The sequence below is a fragment of the Phoenix dactylifera genome, chromosome 16 (genome assembly GCF_051530095.1).
Source record: "Phoenix dactylifera cultivar Ajwa chromosome 16, Ajwa_hap1_PhDact_Kaust_v1.1, whole genome shotgun sequence".
NCBI classification, from domain to species: domain Eukaryota; kingdom Viridiplantae; phylum Streptophyta; class Magnoliopsida; order Arecales; family Arecaceae; genus Phoenix; species Phoenix dactylifera.
Window position 1 is genome coordinate 1,687,966 of NC_143205.1, and position 21,371 is coordinate 1,709,336.

Here is a 21,371-nt window from a genome sequence, read left to right on the forward strand (position 1 = left end):
AGCTAAAGGAGGTGTTCAAAGGTGCCTAGATTGGTCTCCCTTGGCACAAGGAGTTCATAATCCATCCACCCTTTCATTTTATTAAATAGCTTACAAACTCGAAAAGAAACAATGTCCAAGGAGTGATACTTTTTCAAGGATGTATAATTCACAAGAGGGGTGCAAATTAATATATATAGAATGGCATGTTGTACCAAAGTGCTTACTTGACGCTCAGATGTTTGAAGCGGATAGAGTAAAACAAGAGCCTCCTTCCATTGAACCTTCCGAGTACCTAGATCGTGCTCTAGATTCAAGTAATCAATATCTTAGGTACAGATAGGGGAAATAACCTTATTCTATTGCATGAAAACGTGAGATTATTCGAAGAGCTCGTGCATGCGGGACTGAAGAAATAATAAGTCTCGTGTTTTGAGCCTCATGTTTGCCTTGCCAACTGGAGGAGACCTGGGAGGAGGAGCATTATTATACCCAAAACAACCGGATTCAGCATTTGCCTCCACTCCTCTTGCGACCATGCCAAGAGCGGACATGGCGGTGGCGACACCAAAGGGCCCCTTTTGAAGTGGCGGCGACCATCGCCACCATCTCTGCTGCTGAGATCGGCGATGAGTCTGCCCGCCACGAACTCGAAAGCAAGGAAAGCAGCATCGAGACATCGCTGGGCATCTAGAAGAATCCTGGATAGATGGAGAGGGCATCCTTCATCTCTTGTAATAGGTCGGAGAGCGAGATGGAACTGAACGCCAGCCGAAGAGCGAGAAGGAGCCGAACGTCGGCCGGAGGGCGAAGAAGAGGTTGATGGAGAAGAGAAGGTGGCGGACGGGGAGGCGGTGGATCATCCAGTTCGGGTCGGACCGAGTCATTGGGTTCGGTTTGGTCATTGAGCTTAGAATGAATCGGATCAGTTTGTTGAGGTCGGGTCAATCTAGCTTAGATCCGGACCTGGCCCATCCAATCATATGGTGGAAAAAAATAACAAAAAGAAAATCTCTCAAACCTTCCATTTCAACACATCGTACGTCTATATTGTGGTTCAAATTTGGCCCGAGGGTGACCATGCCGGAGGAGTCACAGGAGCAGCCGGTCGAGATAAAGAAAGGATGCCACTTTTCGTACGCCGGCATACCTGCACAAAGCCTTACCGATGATTCCGGTGAGGACCCTCCGATGCTTAAGTTAGCGTGGAGTTTATGTTGACCAAAAAGTCCTTAGGCATTACCAGATGGGGCTATTTATAGTCCCCGCAGAGGTGCCCAGGTGGCGGAGATATGGCCCGTCCTCATCATCGGAGGAGATGGCGCTGGCTAAGTGGCGCGCGGTCACGACTTGCTTGAGGCACACGGTTTGAGCTCTTCTTGCGCATGATGGTGCTGGTGGGTGCCGCAGGGTATGACCCTTGTCAACAAGTATGGCTGGAATGGCAAGGCGTAGTCTTTTATGAACGTGTCTTGACATGGCCATCAAGCGAAGCATGGTGCGATAAGGTTGCTATAGGGCATGGCCGTGGCGCATACTAGGCGAGATTAGCTCGGCCTTTGGTGGAGGCCGAGGTCGGCTCGGTCTTCGATGGAGCCGAGCTCGGCTCGATCTTCGACGGGGGCCAAGGTCGGCCCTGCCCACTTGGCAAGGAGTTGAGGTCGGGCCGACATAGGGGCCACGACAAATATTCAGTGAGGTCGGCTTGGCAGGTTCTGAGATCGGCTTAGCCTCCTTGATCTTGAGGTTTGCTCAGCAAGGCGCCCCGAGCTCAGGTCGGGGTGCGTCGTTACATAGGGCGCCTCGAACTTGGCCAGGGCGCGTCGTCGTATAGGGCGCCCCGAGCTTGGGCCAAGGCGTATCGTCGCATATCCCTGCAGTCGAGGGAGCTCTTTGGCTTGTGATCAACGTAGCAGGGCGCCTCGAGCTCGAGCCTGGGACGTCATTGTGAATACCAGAAGAGGTTGCTGCAGGTCGTAGCAGCGGAGAGATCTGGCCGAGGTTGGCTGGGCCTTTGGCGAGGTCCGAGACCAGACTGGCTCTTAGCGAGATCGAGGTCCCGCTTGGTTGACGTCGAGGTCTGCTTAGCTGGAATGGGGTGGTCTTCTATCTTGAGCAGGACGATCCATTCTGCCCCCTATCAGTCTATATGCTCGAAAAGCTGTCATAACATCTTTTTTTTTTCTCCAGCCTTTCTCCTCGGGTTGTAAATGGGTAGACTTGCATATAGGGCTGAAATCGGATTGGACACATATCGGATATCGGATATCAATATGTCTATGTCCATATATATTTTATTTGATGAATCTACGTACGAATAGGATGTTAGTCAAATACAACAATTTATATCTATATTTATTTTAAATTGATACAAATGCAAATCGAATACTAGGAGTATAGATATAAATATGGATTATAAATACAAAATTAAAGCTATTAGTAACTAGAAGATAAATTAAGTTAATAGTATGTTAATATGGTCATTTATTTTTCATACAAATAGAATTAAATATTTCAATACAGATCAGGTAGTTGTCTATCCACATTTATATTTGTTTTTCTTTGACGGATATGAATACAATACAAATCTCAGTAATTGGATATTCAAATTGCTATCCATATCCGGATAGATTTGAATATAAAAATAAATCTAGATAGATAATATCCAGATCCATTATCACCTCTACTCGTATGGCCTTGTTAATATGCTTTGTTTAGCCATCTGAGAGTTTAATAATAATTTTTTAGACATGATCTTGTTTATGTGTTGTTCTCGTCACGAAGAGGCATGCAGTAGAGATCATCTAGTCCTATGTGAACAGGGAACATTATTTGATACAAGCAACCACTGGACATACAAAAAAGATGTTTATGAGACTTGCTTGTCTTTTTGTTATTTCCATGAGAGAGAAGAAAAATGAGAGCGATAAATAAATAACCAAGAGAATCTAAAACATTTAATAAAAGAAAAGAATGTGAGAATTGTAGCATAATTGCCTCATACAAGTTCATTTTCTTCGACTAGTTCTATTTTGGTATTTGATAATCACAATTACAAATTTATATCAGACTATCTAACTGTGTCTTTTCTAGAAAAAATCCAAACTTAACTCAACCTTGTCATAATCAGTTGAGTTGCAATTAGTGAAGAATAGCTGAGGGTATCCATTTCAATTACACGAAAATTTATTTTAGTTTACGAACTATACTTGTTGCTTGTTCTAGCCCAATAATTGCGTAGCACTGTACTACCATGTTACCATGCAACAATCTCAACTGATGCTAAAACACAAACTACAAGCACACAAAAAATGTTCTACAATTTCGAGCCTATATGTAGCCCCAAAGGGATCTAGCTAGAGGCAGCTAGGATTTCATGTTAGACGACATGTAGCATGTATCAATGTGTTTAATCATGAGTCAAGACGAAAGATTCAAACTCTTTTGCTATCTAATGTGAGAGCCATATGTTTCTTTGTAGTCTATTATTTCTCATTTGCCATGTGCTCGGTTAGGTTGCATTGTTTCTTTGTAGTCTATTATTTCTCATTTGCAAGATATAAATGCTATTCACACCTCTATACATAACAATGTTTCATAAGGTGAATTGTTAGTGTATTGTTCAGTATAATTATACACTTAGGTGTTGGTGTGAGATTTTATCTCGGTGAAAAAGAAACTCCACCAAGTCACTATCCACCTTAGCAATCTTATAGATACAATGTGCTAACTTCTTCATAGCTATAAGCACATTGCAAGAACCTAAAATGTCTAATCCTCCTCTAAAAAGCACTTCGTTCGCTGGATAAACTTCATAGAGCACTCATGGATCCTTCTTCGGCTCCATGGCCGATATGTGATACTTTTTGTGGGATCATGAAAGCGAAGAAATCTACATATAAATCCACATCATATTTATGATTTACATACAAATGGCTCTAACAAGTTGTTCGCTGACCTATAGGCTATAGCTAAGTTTGACTTACCTCGTATATTTACATCTCCTAGGGGTTTGTTCCTGAAAATATGCCTATCAGGCTTAAACTTGTGTAGCGTAACGGTAAATATATTTTTACATCGAGTAGGGGGTTATGTCGGAAAAAACTCAAGAGGTAACAACTGCAGTCTGCAGACGATGGTTTAGCACAAGATTTTGACATTGAAGCCCCTATCATATACAAATATTACAAAAGAGAATGATATCCTACGTCTCAACTTTGTTATAAGACGGCGCCACTGAATCGCCAGGATCAATGGCGGCGGAAACCCCCCGGTGAATGGCCCGGCCGCCGCCCCTCCCCACTTCCGCCGCCGTCTCCGTCGCCGACGTCCTCCGCCTAAACCCCAATCCCTTCTCCCCGCCGCAGCCGCCACCCCCCTTCCGCCGCCTCTCCATCTACCATCCCTCGCTCCGCCTCCTCCCCTCCCTCCGCTCCCTCCCCGCGCTCCTCCAAGCCCACGCCCAGCTCGTCGCCTCCGGCCTCCTCCGTCACCCCCTCGCCGCTGGTCTCCTCCTCCGCGCCTCGGCCGCCGCCGCTCCCCTCCCCCACACCCTCCTCCTCTTCCGCCACCTTCCCGCCCCCGACCCCTTCTGCGCCAACACCGTCATCCGAGCCCTCTCCCTCTCCCCCGAGCCCCTCCTCGCCCTCCAATTCTTCTTCGCCAACCTCCGCACCGGCTTTGCCCCCAATTCCTTCTCCTTCCCCCCTCTCCTCGCCGCCTGCGGCCGCGCCACCTCTCTCCACGCCAGCGAGAAGTGCCACGCTCAGGCCCTCAAGCGCGGCGTCGACGCGGTCCTTCATGTCCGCAATTCCCTCATCCACGTGTACTCTGTCTGCGGCCTTTTGGAATACGCTCGCGTCTTGTTCGACGAGATGCCCCACCGAGATGTGATCTCATGGAATTCCATGGTCGATGGCTATGCGGAAGCTGGTGACTTGGACGCTGCTCGCGAGTTGTTCGACATGATGCCGGAGAGAAATGTGGTGTCTTGGAATGTTATGATCAATGGGTATTTGAAGGGGAAAAGCCCAGAATGCGGGTTGGAGATCTTTAGGGAGATGGGGGAGAAGGGGCTGAGGGGGAGTGTGAATACGATGGTGAGTGTGGTCACGTCATGTGGAAGACTGGGCCTGCTTAAAGAGGGGAGGTCTGTGCACGGTTACTATATCAGGAACTTTGCGGAGGAGAATTTGATATTTGGGACGGCACTGGTGGATATGTACTGCAAGTGCTGGAGGGTGGAGATTGCAAGGAGGGTGTTTGATAGGATGTCTATGAGGAATTTGGTGTGCTGGAATGCGATGGTTACAGGGCATAGCATTTTTGGGAATCCAGAAGATGGGCTAGCTTTGTTCCAAAAGATGGTTGGAAGAGGTGGGCATCTTGTTTCTTGCTTGCATGGTTCCTTTGTCATGGAAATATATCACTTATGAGTGTGACTTTAATACTATTGCACGGCATTCACTTTTTCCAGCATTCCTTTTACACAAGAATTACATGTTTAGCTAATCTTCAGGCTTCTTAGTCTTAGAATTTTCCTTGTCTATCTTAAAAAATAAACAAATAAATAGATGCAGGCAAGACTACTATGTATGTTTAAGCATCATTAACCGAATGAATTGGAATATAATTAGAAAAAAGAAAGGAATCATGATTTCTGTGCATAGTTGGTTTAACATAGGTTATTTAATATAGGTAGGAAATGACTTGTTTTCATCTGGGGTTTTGGCAATTGGTTGCCAAGGAATTATACTAGCTGATGAAAACTTAGCGCCATGTGAACGTTACCTGTAATAACTTAGGTGTAGCCTTACTAGAGAGTAGCTGTTGTGATATTGCAACAGAATGCTTAATGACACACTTGGTCTTTGAACACCTTATTTTATCATTTGTGTAACATTATTTTTCATATTTTCAGTTTGAGCTTTAGTATTCACTTTCTTGATTTTATTTTTCTTCTAGGGGAGGGTTCTGAAGATGGTGGAACGAATGATGGCTCAGAGAATGAACCGACTAGGATCTTACCAGATGAAATTACCTTTGCCGGAGTCCTATGTGCTTGTGCCCGTGCTGGTCTGTTGGCTGAGGGGAAGAAATACTTCAATGAAATGACAAGCTTGTATAAGCTTATGCCTAATTTTGCTCATTATTGGTGCATGGCTAACCTCTATGGCAGTCTTGGCCTTGTTCAAGAAGCGGTAGAAGTGTTAAGAAGCACTCCAGAGGAAACAGGGTCACGGGTGCTGGGTGGTTTGCTTGGGTTGTGTCGGTTTCATGGAGGCTTGGAGTTGGGCGAAAGCATGGTAGAACGGTTAATAGAGTTGGAACCTTCTAATGTTTCTCACTATGCTTTGCTATGTAACATATATGTGGCAGCTGGTAAATGGGGAGATGTTCATAAAATGAAGCAGACGTTCAAGGAAAGAGGGGTGAGATTAATCCCTGGTCATAGGCTTGTTGATCTAAATGAGATTGTTTGCAATTTTAAAGTTGAAGAAAGGTCACAACCAGAGATGGAGGAGATCTATATGCTGATAAATGACTTGGCTTCAAGGTTAAGGTTAACAAGTGGTACAGTAGATTCGATTGAAAGTGGTCAGAAGTAGTACATTACAATGACAAGTGTTTATCATTTGGTTTCATTACCATCTTCCCAGCTTGTAAGCATTGGTTTTTCATGATTTTTGCCGATGCTTACATAATAAAGTAATCCAATTAGCAGATTCTTTATTTATGTCTGCTTGATCATAGCGCACGTGGTCTTATACTTCTATCAGAAAAATTCGGGAGAGTTTTTGTTGTAAACAACGATTTCGTTTCGGATTCAGTCAAGCAGCTCATATCATTATCCAATTTATTATCTCGGAACGGTTGAAAATATTGATCGGATTTTTCCATATTAATATGAAGTTCAGCTGAAGAAATTGTGTCAAAGCAGTGAAAATAACTGTTTGAGGAGAGGATTTTTCCTGTTGAGGAAGCAATTAAGAACATTTACTCTTGATAGCTCCATCTTTGCAGCAAAGTGTGCTCCAACTTCAGAAAGCTTCTCTTGATCACTGCAGCGAAATGCATAAAATAGGACATTCATCTTATAACTTGTTCATCAGAAAAGGTTCTAAATGCTCCCGTATAGATGTGAAAGTAAACACAAGTTATGTTCAACAGTTTGGGATGACCATGAGCCAAGATCAGGCTCTGACCATCAGCTCCTTATTGTTAGTTGAGTAGAAAAGAAAAGAGACATGCGTGGTGCTTTTGCCAAATCACACGAATTTCTCCTGCTGACTCTTGATTGCTCAATTGGAGGCATTTCAAAAATGCACTTCTGGTGCTAAGCCAATGGTGAACTTGAGATTGATTTGGAGATCATGTTTCTTCTCTGTTAGATTGAAGCTTCGGCAAAATGAACTGATAGACTCTTTTAATCACCTAAACTTTTCTTCCTTTTTAATTCGAGAACCTTATCTTTTCAGCAAATTAGAACAGGAGAGGAGTGTGTTCTACTTCCTGTGGATATGAGGGCTTATTCTTAACTAGCATTGTGTGTATATATGTTTGGGAAACATGTGGACTTGGGTGATGAAAAAAGGATACTCTTCTTTGGTATCTGAAAAAATAAATGTATTAAATATGTGCATTCGATCATGGGAACTCAAGAAAAAGTAATAGGCTTGTGGAATTTCTATTGCTTGTCAGAAAATATTAGAGTTAAACCTGGGATTAGTTGAAATGGAATGGTTTTCATTATTCACTCTTTTGGTTTCCATTGTCAGTTAAACAAATTATTTCTTTTAAAATTGAATAAAGCTTTGAGGCATGCACACAGGTGTCACTTCTGCATGGAGGCATTTTAAGGTGTATTGGTCAAATCTCCACTTGAATTATCCAATTTCCCCATGGCATGTGAGAGAGGTGATTTTTTTTGGCTTCTAGCATATTTATGTAACTGGATTATGCTCATTCCTTCTGTCTCTTAAATGAACATAGAAATGTCAAGTTCCCTTACAAAGAGACAAAGCAAGCCCCTTAAAATGAAAATTAAGCTGGAAATACAATATCAAAAGGAAATGAAGGCGATGATTTGCTTGACAAACTCTAAATGCCAAGTATGAAACTGTGTTGATTCAAAATGGTTCGATCTTGGTGCCATATTAGCAGCCACCTACTTGTTGCTTCTAATCTACTTTTCTGAGGTCCAATAAAAGCCCTCTCATGTCATATGCAGAGCTGAAGGCCGTCCACTATGAACCAGAGGAAGGGGCACAAAGTGGGGTGGGGGCAAGGAGCAAAATAATTATCACAATATAAAATTTTGATTTGACTTATTGAATGTAATCCACTATGTCTAAACTACTTACATACAAAAATTTATTGAGCTGAAGACATGCATCAAAAGATCAAAAATTTAGCAGTCTAAATAATATTAAATTACACACACACATATATGTGTGTATGTATATATGTATGTATATTTGGTCACCTGATGTATAGGCTATGAATCTCTAAATTAAACAATTTTTTAATATATAAATAGTTTAAAAATAGTAGATCATATCCAACGGTTTGGATTGAGATTTTTGTTATTTAGTGAAGATCCATTTGCATGTAGCCAAGCAAATGCTCCCTAACTCCTTTTAGCTTGACACCCCAAGAGAAATCAAGAAAATGCTCTCTGCATCATGCCCTTTCTACTCCACCCTCTCTTCCTCCTCTAAAAGACCAAGACCAACACCTCCTTCCACTCCCTCTCTCTCACTCTCTCACTCCCCTCAAATCTCTTCCCACATCTCCTCCCTCCTCCTCTGGCTTTTCTCCGCCGCTCGTCCAGGAAGCAGCCCTGCCAAGAAGACCGACGCGCTATATGATTCCATGCTCAAAGGCCACCCAGCACTCCCCTCTCGACAAAGCTCTCATTTTTTTCCTGCACCATGAAGCACGCTGAACTCCTCCTCTCTGTTTGTCTGTAACTTCACCAACCTTCTGAAGAGCTGCAGCAATAATTCGGAACTGAAGAGGGGCCGGGTGATCCACGCTCCGTTTGATCACATTCCTACGTGTTCTATTAGATTGCAGCCATTCTGGCTTGTTTTTTTTGGTAATGGCCATACTGGCTTGGTTGATGTGGGACTTGAGTACTTCGCGAGCATGAGGAAAGGCTATGGCTCAGGAATGGACCACCATCAGGCTATGCCTCATTGGACCTAAATACTCCTACGGCGGTTCGCCCTATTGGATCCCCTGGCCATTCCATTTTAGCATGCCAAAACCATCATAGCCAAATCAACTAAGAACTCATTCGCACAAAGAAGATGGAAAAAGTGTCGTAAATAGAAAAATAGATAAATACTTTATGTTCAATTCGAGTTTTCAAAAAAGATAGATGGAAAAAAAGCTTTTCGGTAAAAATAAGACTCCTACATTTCATTAAAAAAAAAACCATATGAGCAAACCTAAGGGGTTATCTAGAAGACAATGTCTACCTTTTTCACATAAAAATAGTAATAAAAAAAAACTAGTTTATGAAAGTGTGAACCCAATATTGAAATATCTAGCTCATTCATTTTGTTTGCTTGGACTGCCATACTTGCTCAACATTTTGAAACCTACCACATTGAGGGCCTAATTGTCTTTCAAGTTCATCCTCTAAGTATAGTGCTATAAAACAAAACACATCCTATCTTTTTTTAATCTCGTATATAATAAATCCAATGTAATGAAACCAATTACATGTATCTTGGCTATAAATTTTGACTAGTACCTAGATCATGCACGCGATACACCCAATTTTTATTCTACTATATGATCACTTTTTGTGGTTATACTTCGTAATTTAGGTATTCTACACATGATACACCCTATTTTTATTCTCATTTAGACCTCCAACTTGTCCCATTCAATCAAAACATGCATCTTCTTGAGTATTAGCAATATTTTACCCATTCTACGAAAGTATTAGCTCACTTTAGAACCTTGATGTAGGCCAGCTGAAGTGGAACTTGTCCTGCCGCAATTACTTCCAATACTTGTACTAGACCGACATATATGTCTTTGACAATTTCAATGTGCTTTCCATGCAAACCCTTTTACCAAATGCACAAAAAATTACTGTTCTTGATACTTCATATATTATTTGTAATCACCATGTTAAACTCCTTGTTTTCTATATAATCTTTACATTAATTGCCTATGAAAGAATTAACTTGGATGGTTGACCTTCTTAGCGCAAGACCAAAATAGATATACACCAGCAAAAGATGAAAAACCTTCATCTAAATGATGAGAAACTCTTAAATCCTACCAGAAAGTCAAAAAATCATTCCTAAATTTCTTCCATATCAAGAAATGTAGAAGGCATATAAGTTGCACAAAAGTATATTTCATACTCAGATGTTTAATGACATAAAGCACATCATTTGAGTTGAAGGTCTCAATACTCTGGGATTAACATGGATATTGCCACTAAAACTTTGAATGATCTAATCGAGCTGAGTCATCAAAAACATAAAGTACTTCATTAAGGTTTAGCAACTTAAATACAAAAGGGCATCACTAAAGATTAAAAAATTGGCAATTGACAAAAGAATGGGGCTACTCAAAATTTTCAATATTAATCTTCATAGCAATATGCAATCCTCAGAGATATAAAGTGCATTAATTTGTTATCATTATGTTCAATCATGCTGCAGCTATACATTTAATATCACCTACTTACATAGTGAGATTTTGGTTTGAGAAAGGCATAAAATTCTCATAAGACAACATTACGCAAAAACTTGATTTATCCTATATCAGCTAGAGCTTCCATCCCTGATTCTGTGTAGATATTAAGATCTAATTGGCAGTCAGGACTTCCAATTGAGGGCGGGGAGGAGCGGCTTATAACAATTAATCTTAAGCAGAAATGTAATAACAAATAGTTTAAGTGCTTCTTTTCGTGCGGAGCATATTGTTTCCTCAACATGTCAAACATGACAAATTGGCAATTTAGAAAGATGTTGAATCTTTCTTTAACGAGGTTAATTATGCTTCTAGTCCTCTAAGTTTAGGTCAGTTTTTTAATAAGTTCCTAAACTTCAAAGAGCTTAAATTGGCCCCTATTATTTCACAACTATTTTAATATCATCCTTCCCTTCGACTCCAGCCACCTTTTTTCACCAAAAATCCAGGTTGGCATTAACCCATGATTACGTGGCAGAAATAGCTTAGATAAATGATTACATGGTCAATTGGTGATGATATGGTATATAGGTGATGACATAGCATGTGGGTGATGATGTGGCGTATGATATAAGATTTTCTGCCCAAAAGTTTTCAGTTGTTGAGTGCCACATTATCATCTATAAACCATAAATAATATTTTTTATCTTCTAAATTCCACAAATATTTTTTCATGGTCCTTATAGTTTAAAAATCTCTAATTAGGTCCCTTGATTTTCAAGTATGATTTAATATAAGTCTATAAGTTCTAGTCTATAAACATAAGTCTTTTATATGTAATTGGCAGAATACCAGTAATACAATTAGCTTCTTTTTCCTTGAAGAATTTTGTCTTCTGTTTGGATTAGTTTCTATTTCCAGGGCTGTCCAAGGAGGTGTCTTCTGTTTAAGACCCATGGGAAGTAGCCCTTCCTTGTTGACACCTTGGTGCTGGTAGTTACTAGTTAGTTTGCCTAATGATGTTCAATTTTTTGGTGTAATAGCATGACAAGAATGTTTTTTTGACGCACTTAGGTTGTTTGATGTTTTGTAGGTTAGGAGGTTGGACATGGAGGGAGTCCCCTCAAAATAGGTGAAGGCAATCATGTTGGCTATCACTATGGTTTTCAGTGAGCTTGGAGAATGTGCTCCAGTTCTTGCTGTCCACATGCATAATCTCAACATAGGAAGCCCATAATGAGGATGCAACGTAATTAGCAGGTCCATTGGCATGTGTATATTGTTTGAGACTTGAGAGAGAATGTGTGGATCATGATCTTTACTTTAGGATACTTTGCAGCTTTTTAATATCCATTCGTGAATGTAAATGGATCAAAACCATCTGGATTAGCTCCCTATATAAACCTCTTTCTTTCGGTGAATCACTGCGGTTTGTGTCATAACTGCGGTGTTCTTTTGAGTCACCAGGTTTCTTAAGATGATATCTTTAGCATCCATTCTCTTGATCATTACTATTGGGTTGTAGAGCCTCTGAGCCTTCAAATGGTAACCTGCAAAAAGATATGACTATGTAATCATTGAGAACACATAACATGCAGAAGAAAGTATGTTGTACCAATTTTAACTTGCAGAGAGTATCTGCATTGGGAATTTCCATTTCACGTTCTCCAAATCTCATACTTCTTTCTAGCATCCAGTTGTGCACATTCCTCCGAGTGGGAAGATATCTACTAACAAAGAATATGATTGAAGTTTGGATTAGCTAATCCTTGGTTTATGATTGTCTTGAAAGAATAAAAGGAGAGCCCAGTTACTTGTAATCTAGGAATGCTAACACTAAGAAGAGTTTCAATTGCATGCATCTGGAGCTCTTTTTTTGCCTGAAAGATTTTCTTGCTCTTAGGACGGGCAAATTTTGACCTGACTAATCAACTCGACCCGTATCCGGCTTGCAATAAACATGTTTGTATTTGGGCTAAATAACTTCAGGTCATAAACAAGTTGACCTATTTATTAAATGGGTTGGGTTCGAATTCTAGTATCATAACTCATTTTAACTAGTTTAAACTATTTAATTAATTAGGTCGAGTCGGGTCATACAAGTATAACCCAAACTATTTACCTACTTAAAATGGATTAAACTGTTCCTCTGTCCTTATGCCCATGCTCGCTACCCATTTAGTCATCTATAGCAGAATGGATTCAGAGTTCTGGAGAGTTCCAAAGTCCTTTCGAGCAATCGAGATTTCCTTAGTTCCAATTTGTGGTTAGGGTTAGGGTTTCTTGGTGATAGAAAGAGCACTCTTGGAGAAAGGAAGAGAGCCCCCACTTGGCGAAAGCTCTCTGGTTCCCCCTCTCTCACGCTCACCCTCCAAAAAAGTCGAGCTCTCCCCACTCTCCTCCTATGGCCTCTGATTTTTAGTGATTTCTAGGGCTTGGTTTCCCTAGTTGAATGCACACTTCATTTCTAGCAATTTGTAGGGCTTGGTTGCTACCTTTCTACACCCTAGAAGGTTACTCGAGCTCTACCCCCTCTCATTTACTTCTATAATTTTAATGTTAGATTATGTGCTTGTGGAATTATAGATCTGAATTATGCTCCATCTTATTGACCTCTTTCTCTTTTTCTTGGGGGCAGAATTTGTTAAAATATTTGCAAAAGAAGAGGATGACAAAAGAAAACGAGAGAGAAAAGTAATTTTATTTCTGTGTTCCATCATATTCGGTACATCTCAGAAGTTATAAATGTTGAAAAATTTTCAAAATTATATATCTATATATATGTATGTTTTGGGTGTTGTTTTTCCTGAAGGAAAGAAGGTGAAAAGATATGACTCTAAAAAGGTAGTTAAGGGTGAAAAAAGATGACTCTTTGAACAGACACAAATGGTGGCTGTCTGAAAAGAGGTGACTCTTCAAGCTAAAAGGAGGTGACTTTATCTATGGTCTGAAAAGTGGTGACTATTCAAACAAGTATTGTGACTATTTGAAGAGACACCAAGAACACTATAAAAAAGGCCTTTCTATTGTAGAAAAAAAAAGACAAAAACAAATTCATTATTTCCTTCTCAAATTTTGTCTCTTTTAGTCTTGCTATTGTAGCCAAACACTTAGAGTTTTCTGACAAAATGTTATCAAACAAACAGATTTTTCTAGGCTCCATTGTATCTTGGAGATAAATTTGCTGATCCCTTGTGCACACAAGTGGTGGGGACAAATATTGTTTAAGGAAAACGACGTTATAACGTGCCTTAGAGCGTTTTCCTTTCTTACTTTTTCATTCTCTAGTTCTTACAATATATACTTGTGTACAGAATCCATACAAGAAAAATAATAAAGGCTGATTTAGGATCACACTAATAATGAAAAATATTACCGACTGATACAAGTTATTATGTAATCCCTAAAATTACTCTAACAAGATCATGCTAATAAAAAAAAATAATATAGGTTGTTATAGAATCAAGCTAATAAAAAAAATATTATAGGCGATGCAGGTTGTTACGTATCTCTAAAATTATGCTAACATCTCTATTCAAACTCAAGATGGTACTATAGGTACCAACTTAAGTTTGAAAATTGGATCACGAAGGTACCGAAAAACTGACATACTAAATAAAGAGCTGGAGTAGTAACTTAGAAGCTAATGTGATGGACTAGAGATTGACATAGTAGCTCAGAAACTGATATGGTGGTAGATCAAAAGTTGACATGGCAGCATAGAGCCTGATGTGACAGAATTCGAGCTATTATAACAACTCAAAAGCTGATGTAGCAGATTAGAAGTTGACATAACAACTCAGAAACTGAAATGATAAACTGATGTGTCTGACTGACATGACTGACTGACATGCCTGTCGATGTGGCTAATTGACTTGTCTGATGATGTGGCAACGAGAAGACACACATAAAATGATAGTTGCAGTGAGAACAGAGCTCAAAGATAAGGCAACCGAAGGTCGACGATCCTCATAGATGGAGGCACCATGAAAGAGAAGAAATTGGCTTCGAACTGGAGGGTGAAGAAGCCGAAGGCAGCAAATAAAATCAGAGATGGAGAAAATGGGGCCAAGCAACAGTGAGGAGAGACGACTAAAGATCTGAACCTAAGGAGAAAAGCGGTGGAGAGGAGCTGTAGATCTATAGAAAACAAAAGATCTTTGGGTAATAATCTACTAGAAATAGAGGGTATGCATATCTACAAATGAGATCAATATTGATTCTTTAGAAAATAGATCTGCGGAGGATCAGAAAATCTATGGATCCACCAAAAATTAGAAAATTTTTGGGTGTTGATTCATCCGGAAACAGACATTGATAGATCGGCAATGGGGTCTTCAAAGCTTCTAGACATAGTAACGATGGCCACAGCAAAAACGAAAGAGATGATGATAGTAAGTTAGGTGATCGGTGGCTCTGATACCATGTTAAAACATTTACAAAAGAAGAGAAAAACAAAAAAAAAGAAAAAAAGTGATTTTATTTCTCTATTCCATCATATTCAGTACATCTCAGGAGTTATATATACTTGTGGACAGACTCAATACAAGTAAAATAATATAGACTGATTTAGGATTATACTAACAATAAAAAATATCAAGTTGTTATGCGACCCTAAAATCACTTTAACAAGATCATGCTAATAAAAAAAAATAATATAGGTTGATATAGAATCATGCTAATAAAAAAAATGTTATGGACAATACAGGTTGTTACATGATCCCTAAAATTATGCTAACAAAATTCAATATTACCTACAGGAATTATTTGCAAGAGAGGCAGGATGGTGTTGGGGTTCCGTCCAAGGTCCAGTCCAGATGGATGGCACCGAAGGGCAGTAATACCTTGCCATCGGAAGGAATTGACAACTTTTGGAAAAACATATTTTCATTCACTTTTTTCTTTACAAAGATGGAATGTATATATAATAGAAGAATTGCTACCTATTCTCGGCTATACGGATTTCATGGCTAGAATAAAGGTTGACCGTTAAATTAAGGGATCCCTTGATCTAAGGGATTTACATTCAAGGCTCATCCTATAATCTCTCCAAAGCCAACTCACGCCGACACTTCCCCTCAAGTTGGTCATACAGATCTCTGATGCCCAACTTGTCAAGTGAGTTGTAGAAGTTCTTACTGCATACAGCTTTCGTAAGTATGTATGCCAGCTGGTCTTCGGACTTAACAAAAGAAAATCAAATTATCTTAGTCTCAAAATTTTGTTTTATGAAATGTCGATCCACCTCTACATGTTTGGTCCGATCATGCTGGACAGGGTTGTGAGAAATATCAATAGTAGCCTTGTTGTCACATAATAGGTCCATCTCACAGCTTGGGGTAAAGCCAATTTCTGTTAATAGTCTTCTAAGCCAGAGAAGCTCACAAAGACCCTTAGCCATCCCATGGAACTCAGCTTCAACACTTCACAATGCCACCACCTTTTGCTTCTTACTTCTCCATGTAACAAGGTTCCGGCCAACAAATGTGAAGTACCCCAAGGTGGACTTCCTGTTCGAGATATTTCTTGCCCAATTTGTGTCTGTATAGCCCTTAACCCTTAGATGATTATTCTTTGAAAACAAAAGCCCTTTTCTAGGAGAGGACTTTAAGTATCGAAGAATTTGGATCACTGCATCCATGTGATCATCACTCGGATGATGCATGAATTGACTTACTACGCTCACAGCATAAGCAATATTTAGGCGAGTATGTGAGAGATAAATGAGCTTCCCATCCAATCTCTGGGACCTCTCTTTGTCTGTTGGCACTTGATCTGGGTATTCTCCAAGTTTGTGGTTTTGGACAATTGGTGTGTGCAGGCTTACACTCCAGTAGTCCCACCTCTGATAGTAAATCTAGAATATATTTTCATTGGAAAAGAAATATACCTTGCTTTGATCTAGCAACTTCAATTTCCAAAAAATATTTAAGTCTTCCCAAATTCTTCATCTCGAATTCAGTTGCCAATTGCTCTTGGACTCTTGATATTTCTTCTGGATCATCCCCTATAATAATCATGTCATCTACACAGACTATCAAAGCCGTTACCTTGCCCAGTTGATGCTTTAGGAATAGTGTATGGTCTGAGCTGCTTTGTTGGAATCCATATTTCTTCATTGCTAAGCTGAATCAACCGAACCATGCTCGAGGTGATTGCTTTAATCTATACAGTGTTCGCTGTAATTTGCACAAAACCTCAGTCTCGGAAGCTGCCGTGTAGCTCGGTGGAATATCCATGTAGACTTCCTCCTCAAGATCACCATGGAGGAAGGCATTCTTTGCATCAAATTGGTGCAGTGGCCAATCGAGATTGGCTGCGAGAGATAACAAAACTCTAACTGTATTCAACTTGGCCACTGGTGAGAAGGTTTCTTGATAGTCTACGCCATATGTCTGAGTATAGCCCTTTGCTACAAGTCTTGATTTGTATCTTTCGATCGATCCATCTGCTTTGTGTTTAATGGAGAACACCCATTTACACCCCACTGTCTTTTGTCCTTTTGGGTAAGGGAACAAGAGTCCATGTTTCATTTTTCAGCAATGCCTCCATTTCTTCCTTCATAGCTTAAGTCCACTTAGGGTCTGTCAGGGCTTCATGAACACCTGTGGGAACATGGCATGAGGAAAGTTCATGCATAAATGTTTTAAGAGGTTCGGAAAGCCTTTTTGTGGACACATAGTTGGCAATTGGATACTTTGACCTTCGTTCCTCAATGTCCGGAGAAAATCTATTTGGTGGTTTGCCACGATTATGCCTGAAAGGTAAAATATAACCAACAGGGGTATCCATATTGTTAGAATTTTGAGGTGTAATAGGAGAGCTTACCTCAGGGATATTCTCAGGAGATGGATCTTCAGGTACTGAGGAGTGAGGGGGTTCTATTTCAGCTTTAGGTGGTGTGGATACCATTCTTGGAACTATATCAACTTCTAAAGACACATCCGGCCCTGTATTAGGTTCTTCATTGACCAGAATTTTGGTGTCATTAAACCCCGACCAATCAAATCTTAACCAATTCAGCTCTTCATCTTGTGTCTCCCCATGAAGAGGAAAATTGGATAATGAAGGAGAGAAAAAAGTGTCGGATTCCAAAAAAGTGACATCCATAGTCACATATGTGCGTTTCGTGGCCGGATCATAGCATCGGTATCCTTTTTGATGTAAGGCATACCCCAAGAAGAGACATCGGATAGCACACGGATCAAGCTTCGTGCGCTGGTTCTTATGGAGATGTACAAATGCGACACATCCAAAGATCCGAGGAGAAATCATCAACACCATAGGCAAGGAAACATAAGTCGAAAGAGCCTGTAGTGGAGTCTTAAAATTTAAGACTTTGGATGGCATCCGGTTGAGGAGATGCACAGCCGTGGCAATGGCATCAACCCAATGTTGGTTGGGCACATGAGCTCCAAGGAACAAAGCCCGGGCAGTTTCAAGGATATGGCGGTTTTTTCTCTTAGCAACACCATTTTGCTAAGGAGTCTGTATGCATGAGGTTTCATGAATAAGTCCATGATGTTGGAAATAATCATGGAACCGCTGATTCACATATTCACTACCATTATTTGATCTGAGAATCTGAATCTTAGCTGAGAATTGAGTCTGAACCATTGCATGGAAGGACTGAAATACATTCAGTATTTCATCTTTATGTTTCAGCAAGTAGAGCCAAGTCATGCGAGTACAATCATCTACAAATATCACAAACCAGCGGATACCAGATAAAGTAGAAATTGGGAAAGGACCCCACACATCTGAGTGAATTAAAGCAAAGGGAACATCACTTTTATTCATACTCAAAAAATAGGTAACTCTATAACTTTTGGCCAAAATGCAAGTATCACATTTGAAGTCAAAATTCGACACATGTGAAAATAAACAGGAAAACAGATGCTTCATATAACCAAATGACGGATGCCCTAATTGATGATGCAAAAGCCAAAGCTGTCGATCTTTGATGCCAATCGGATGATGCATGTGATGTGCTCGGCCCACACTGAAATCATCCATGTAATATAGCCCCCCCCCCCTCCTCTCTTAGTACCACGCCCAATGATCTCCTTGGTGAGAATATCCCGAAGATGACAAAAGGTAGGATAAATAAGTACAACACAGTTCAGGTCTGTGGTAACTTGGCTGACAGATAGAAATTTATGGGAAAGAGAGGGAACAAGCAGAGTGTTAGATAATAGCAAAGCAGGTGACAACGTCACAGTGCTAGCCCCTGTGACAAGAGAAATAACCCATTGGCATTTGCAATACTAGTGCGCCGTGGTGGGGAAGTCTGTGAGAAATCTACGGCATCAAATGTCATGTGGTCGGTGGCCCCAAAATCAAGTATCCAAGCACTGCTATAGGTATCTCGATGAAAACTAAAGAGGGCATTACCATATTTACCCAGATCTGTGACTGACAAAACTCCCTGGGAAGTCTTGACAAGGGGTGTGAGGGAAAGATGCGGCTCTGCTGCAGCCATTGCAGCCTTACGCGTCCCTCCATCAGTTCCGGCAGCATCACGACATTTCCAGGCCTGAAGTTCATTCCACCAGTCGGGATACCCGTGTAGTTTGAAGCAATTTTCACAGGTATGTTTCAGATTAACACAATGTGAACACTTAGTTCCATCGGAGGAGGCTCGCGGCTTGGAGGACATACCGGACTTCCCACTGCCCAGAGAAAGAGACCGGATAGACGACAGAGTTCACTGTCCCGGCTTGAGGCCTTTCAAGGCCAGAACAGCTCTCGGAGTATCATCAATGCCACTAGGAATCAGGACTGCCTGCCGGATAGCTTCCCAGTGAACATGAGCATACGCCTGTTCAACAATTGGAAACGGTCGCATCTGTAGGACATCACCTCGAATTTTGTCAAGCCGGTCGTCGAGGCCATCCAAGAAGACATACACGCGGTCTTCCTGAAGTAGGTTGTTATATTGCTGAATATCAGCAGTGCACTCTATCGGGTTTGGGTGACGAAAATCGATCTCACGCCATAGTCCTTGAAGATGATTGTAGTACTTTCAAGGGAACCACCTGCTTGTTTCAGACGGGTCACATGCTGCCGGAGGTCATATACTCGAGACGTATCACTGCCGTCAAAGTAGGTAGGAGTAATGGAATCCCACACCAGTTTCGTAGTAGGAAAATGAATGAAGTTACCGATCAGCGAGGGGTCCATGGAGTTGATCAGCCATCCCTTGACAATGGCATTGTCCGTGCGCCATTTTTGAAAGGATGGATCCGTCTGAGGAGGCTGGGGAAAATCGCCGTTAATATATCCCAACTTGTCTTTGCCAGAGATGTACATCTCAACAACTTGGGACCAAAGAGCATAGTTGGTGCCGTCCAACTTAATGCCAATCAGAGCAGCAGAAGTATCAGTGGTCGGGGTCAGGAACGAAGTTTTGGTCAAAGCTTCGGTCATTCTGGTGGTCAATTCTGTAAGGATAGATGCTGGTTGGGGTTCACCGGAGAGGTCTAAGTCGCTAGTGTCCGCCATGGAAGTAGGTGGGAGAAAGAAAAATTGTTGCCCAGTAGATACAACCCAAGAGGGGGGTGAATTGGGTCTTTTAAAACTTTTATGCTACTTCTAAAACTTTATGATTAACTATGCTAAGTTGTATAGATGCACAGTGAAAGTTAAACTTAGCAAGGGTTTGATGTATAGACTTCGACTTGATTAAATATGCTTGCAACTAAAGGATGTGCGGATAAGAATTAAGCAAGCAATTTATCTAAGTAAGTAAGTGTGTTAGTTAGACAATAACTAGAGGCATTACAAACACAAAGGACATATAGTGGTTCGGTGCACCCCAGCACCTACATCCACTCCCCAAGACCTCTTGGGAATTTCACTATAATCCTACCGATTACAGCCGGTTGTTTTACAAGCTCACAACCCAACTTGTTGTTTTACGAGCGCACAACGAACTCGGTCGGTTTTCCCAGGCTCACCGACTAGAACCAACCCCGATTGTTTTCCCGGGCTCACAATCAAACCCTTACACGTTGGTTTTACCCTCGGCTCACCAACAAACCTAAACCCCGTTGGTTTTTTCTTTGGCTCACCAACAAACCTTAATCCCGTTGGTTTTCCCTTTGGCTCACCAACAAACCTTACACCGTTGGTTTTCCCTTTGGCTCACCAACAAACCTTTAACCCCTTGATTCAATCCCTTGATTGAATCAAGTTACAAGATATTAAAACAAAGAATAAAAACAAATCAAAGCTTCTTAAACAAGCAGATATGACAATATAAACAAATAGAGTAAAGAGAAGCCCTCAAACGAGTTTTGAAGATGGAGGAGCTCGGCTTCTTCTTTACTTGATCCTCCTCTGATTTGGCATGAAGTAGAGGATCCCCGAGGCAGCACACGGATGGAGAGGAAGCTTTCGGATTCACTTGGATGCTCTTCTTCTCTCTATTTCGTTTTGGATGGCCCTTTTGTGCTTGTGGGAGATTTCCTTTGTAATCTCTTTGAGATCTCTTTCCTAGATGATCTCTCCCACTTCCATGATTTCTCCCCTAGCTCTCTTCTTGTTTTTATAGCTTTAGATGGCGTGGAAACAAGAATATAGCCGTTAGAGACAAAAATAGAGCCGTTGGACACAGTCTGCACTTCCTGACAATATTACCGTTGGGATCGGAGTCGACTCGCGCGATCAGGAGTCGACTCGCCTGTTGCAGGAGTCGGCTCGTGCTTTACTGGAGACGACTCGGCCAC

At 41.0% G+C, this 21,371-nt stretch overlaps 2 protein-coding genes across 2 annotated transcripts; one reads left to right on the forward strand and one right to left on the reverse strand.

The window, feature by feature from the left end:
* The first annotated feature begins 4,180 nt into the window (after positions 1–4,180).
* On the forward strand, positions 4,181–7,735 carry LOC103707217 (pentatricopeptide repeat-containing protein At3g51320-like). Its single transcript, XM_008791620.6, has 2 exons — positions 4,181–5,355; positions 5,944–7,735. Exons 1-2 carry the CDS (start codon positions 4,257–4,259, stop codon positions 6,585–6,587), a joined length of 1,743 nt encoding a protein of 580 aa, XP_008789842.6. The 5' UTR covers positions 4,181–4,256; the 3' UTR covers positions 6,588–7,735.
* Positions 7,736–19,348: 11,613 nt separating this feature from the next.
* Positions 19,349–20,145, reverse strand: LOC149751083 (uncharacterized). The gene is made up of 2 exons (XM_089927915.1): positions 19,636–20,145; positions 19,349–19,561 (listed from the first exon to the last, which is right to left on the reverse strand). Exons 1-2 carry the CDS (start codon positions 20,143–20,145, stop codon positions 19,349–19,351), a joined length of 723 nt encoding a protein of 240 aa, XP_089784041.1.
* Positions 20,146–21,371: the final 1,226 nt, after the last annotated feature.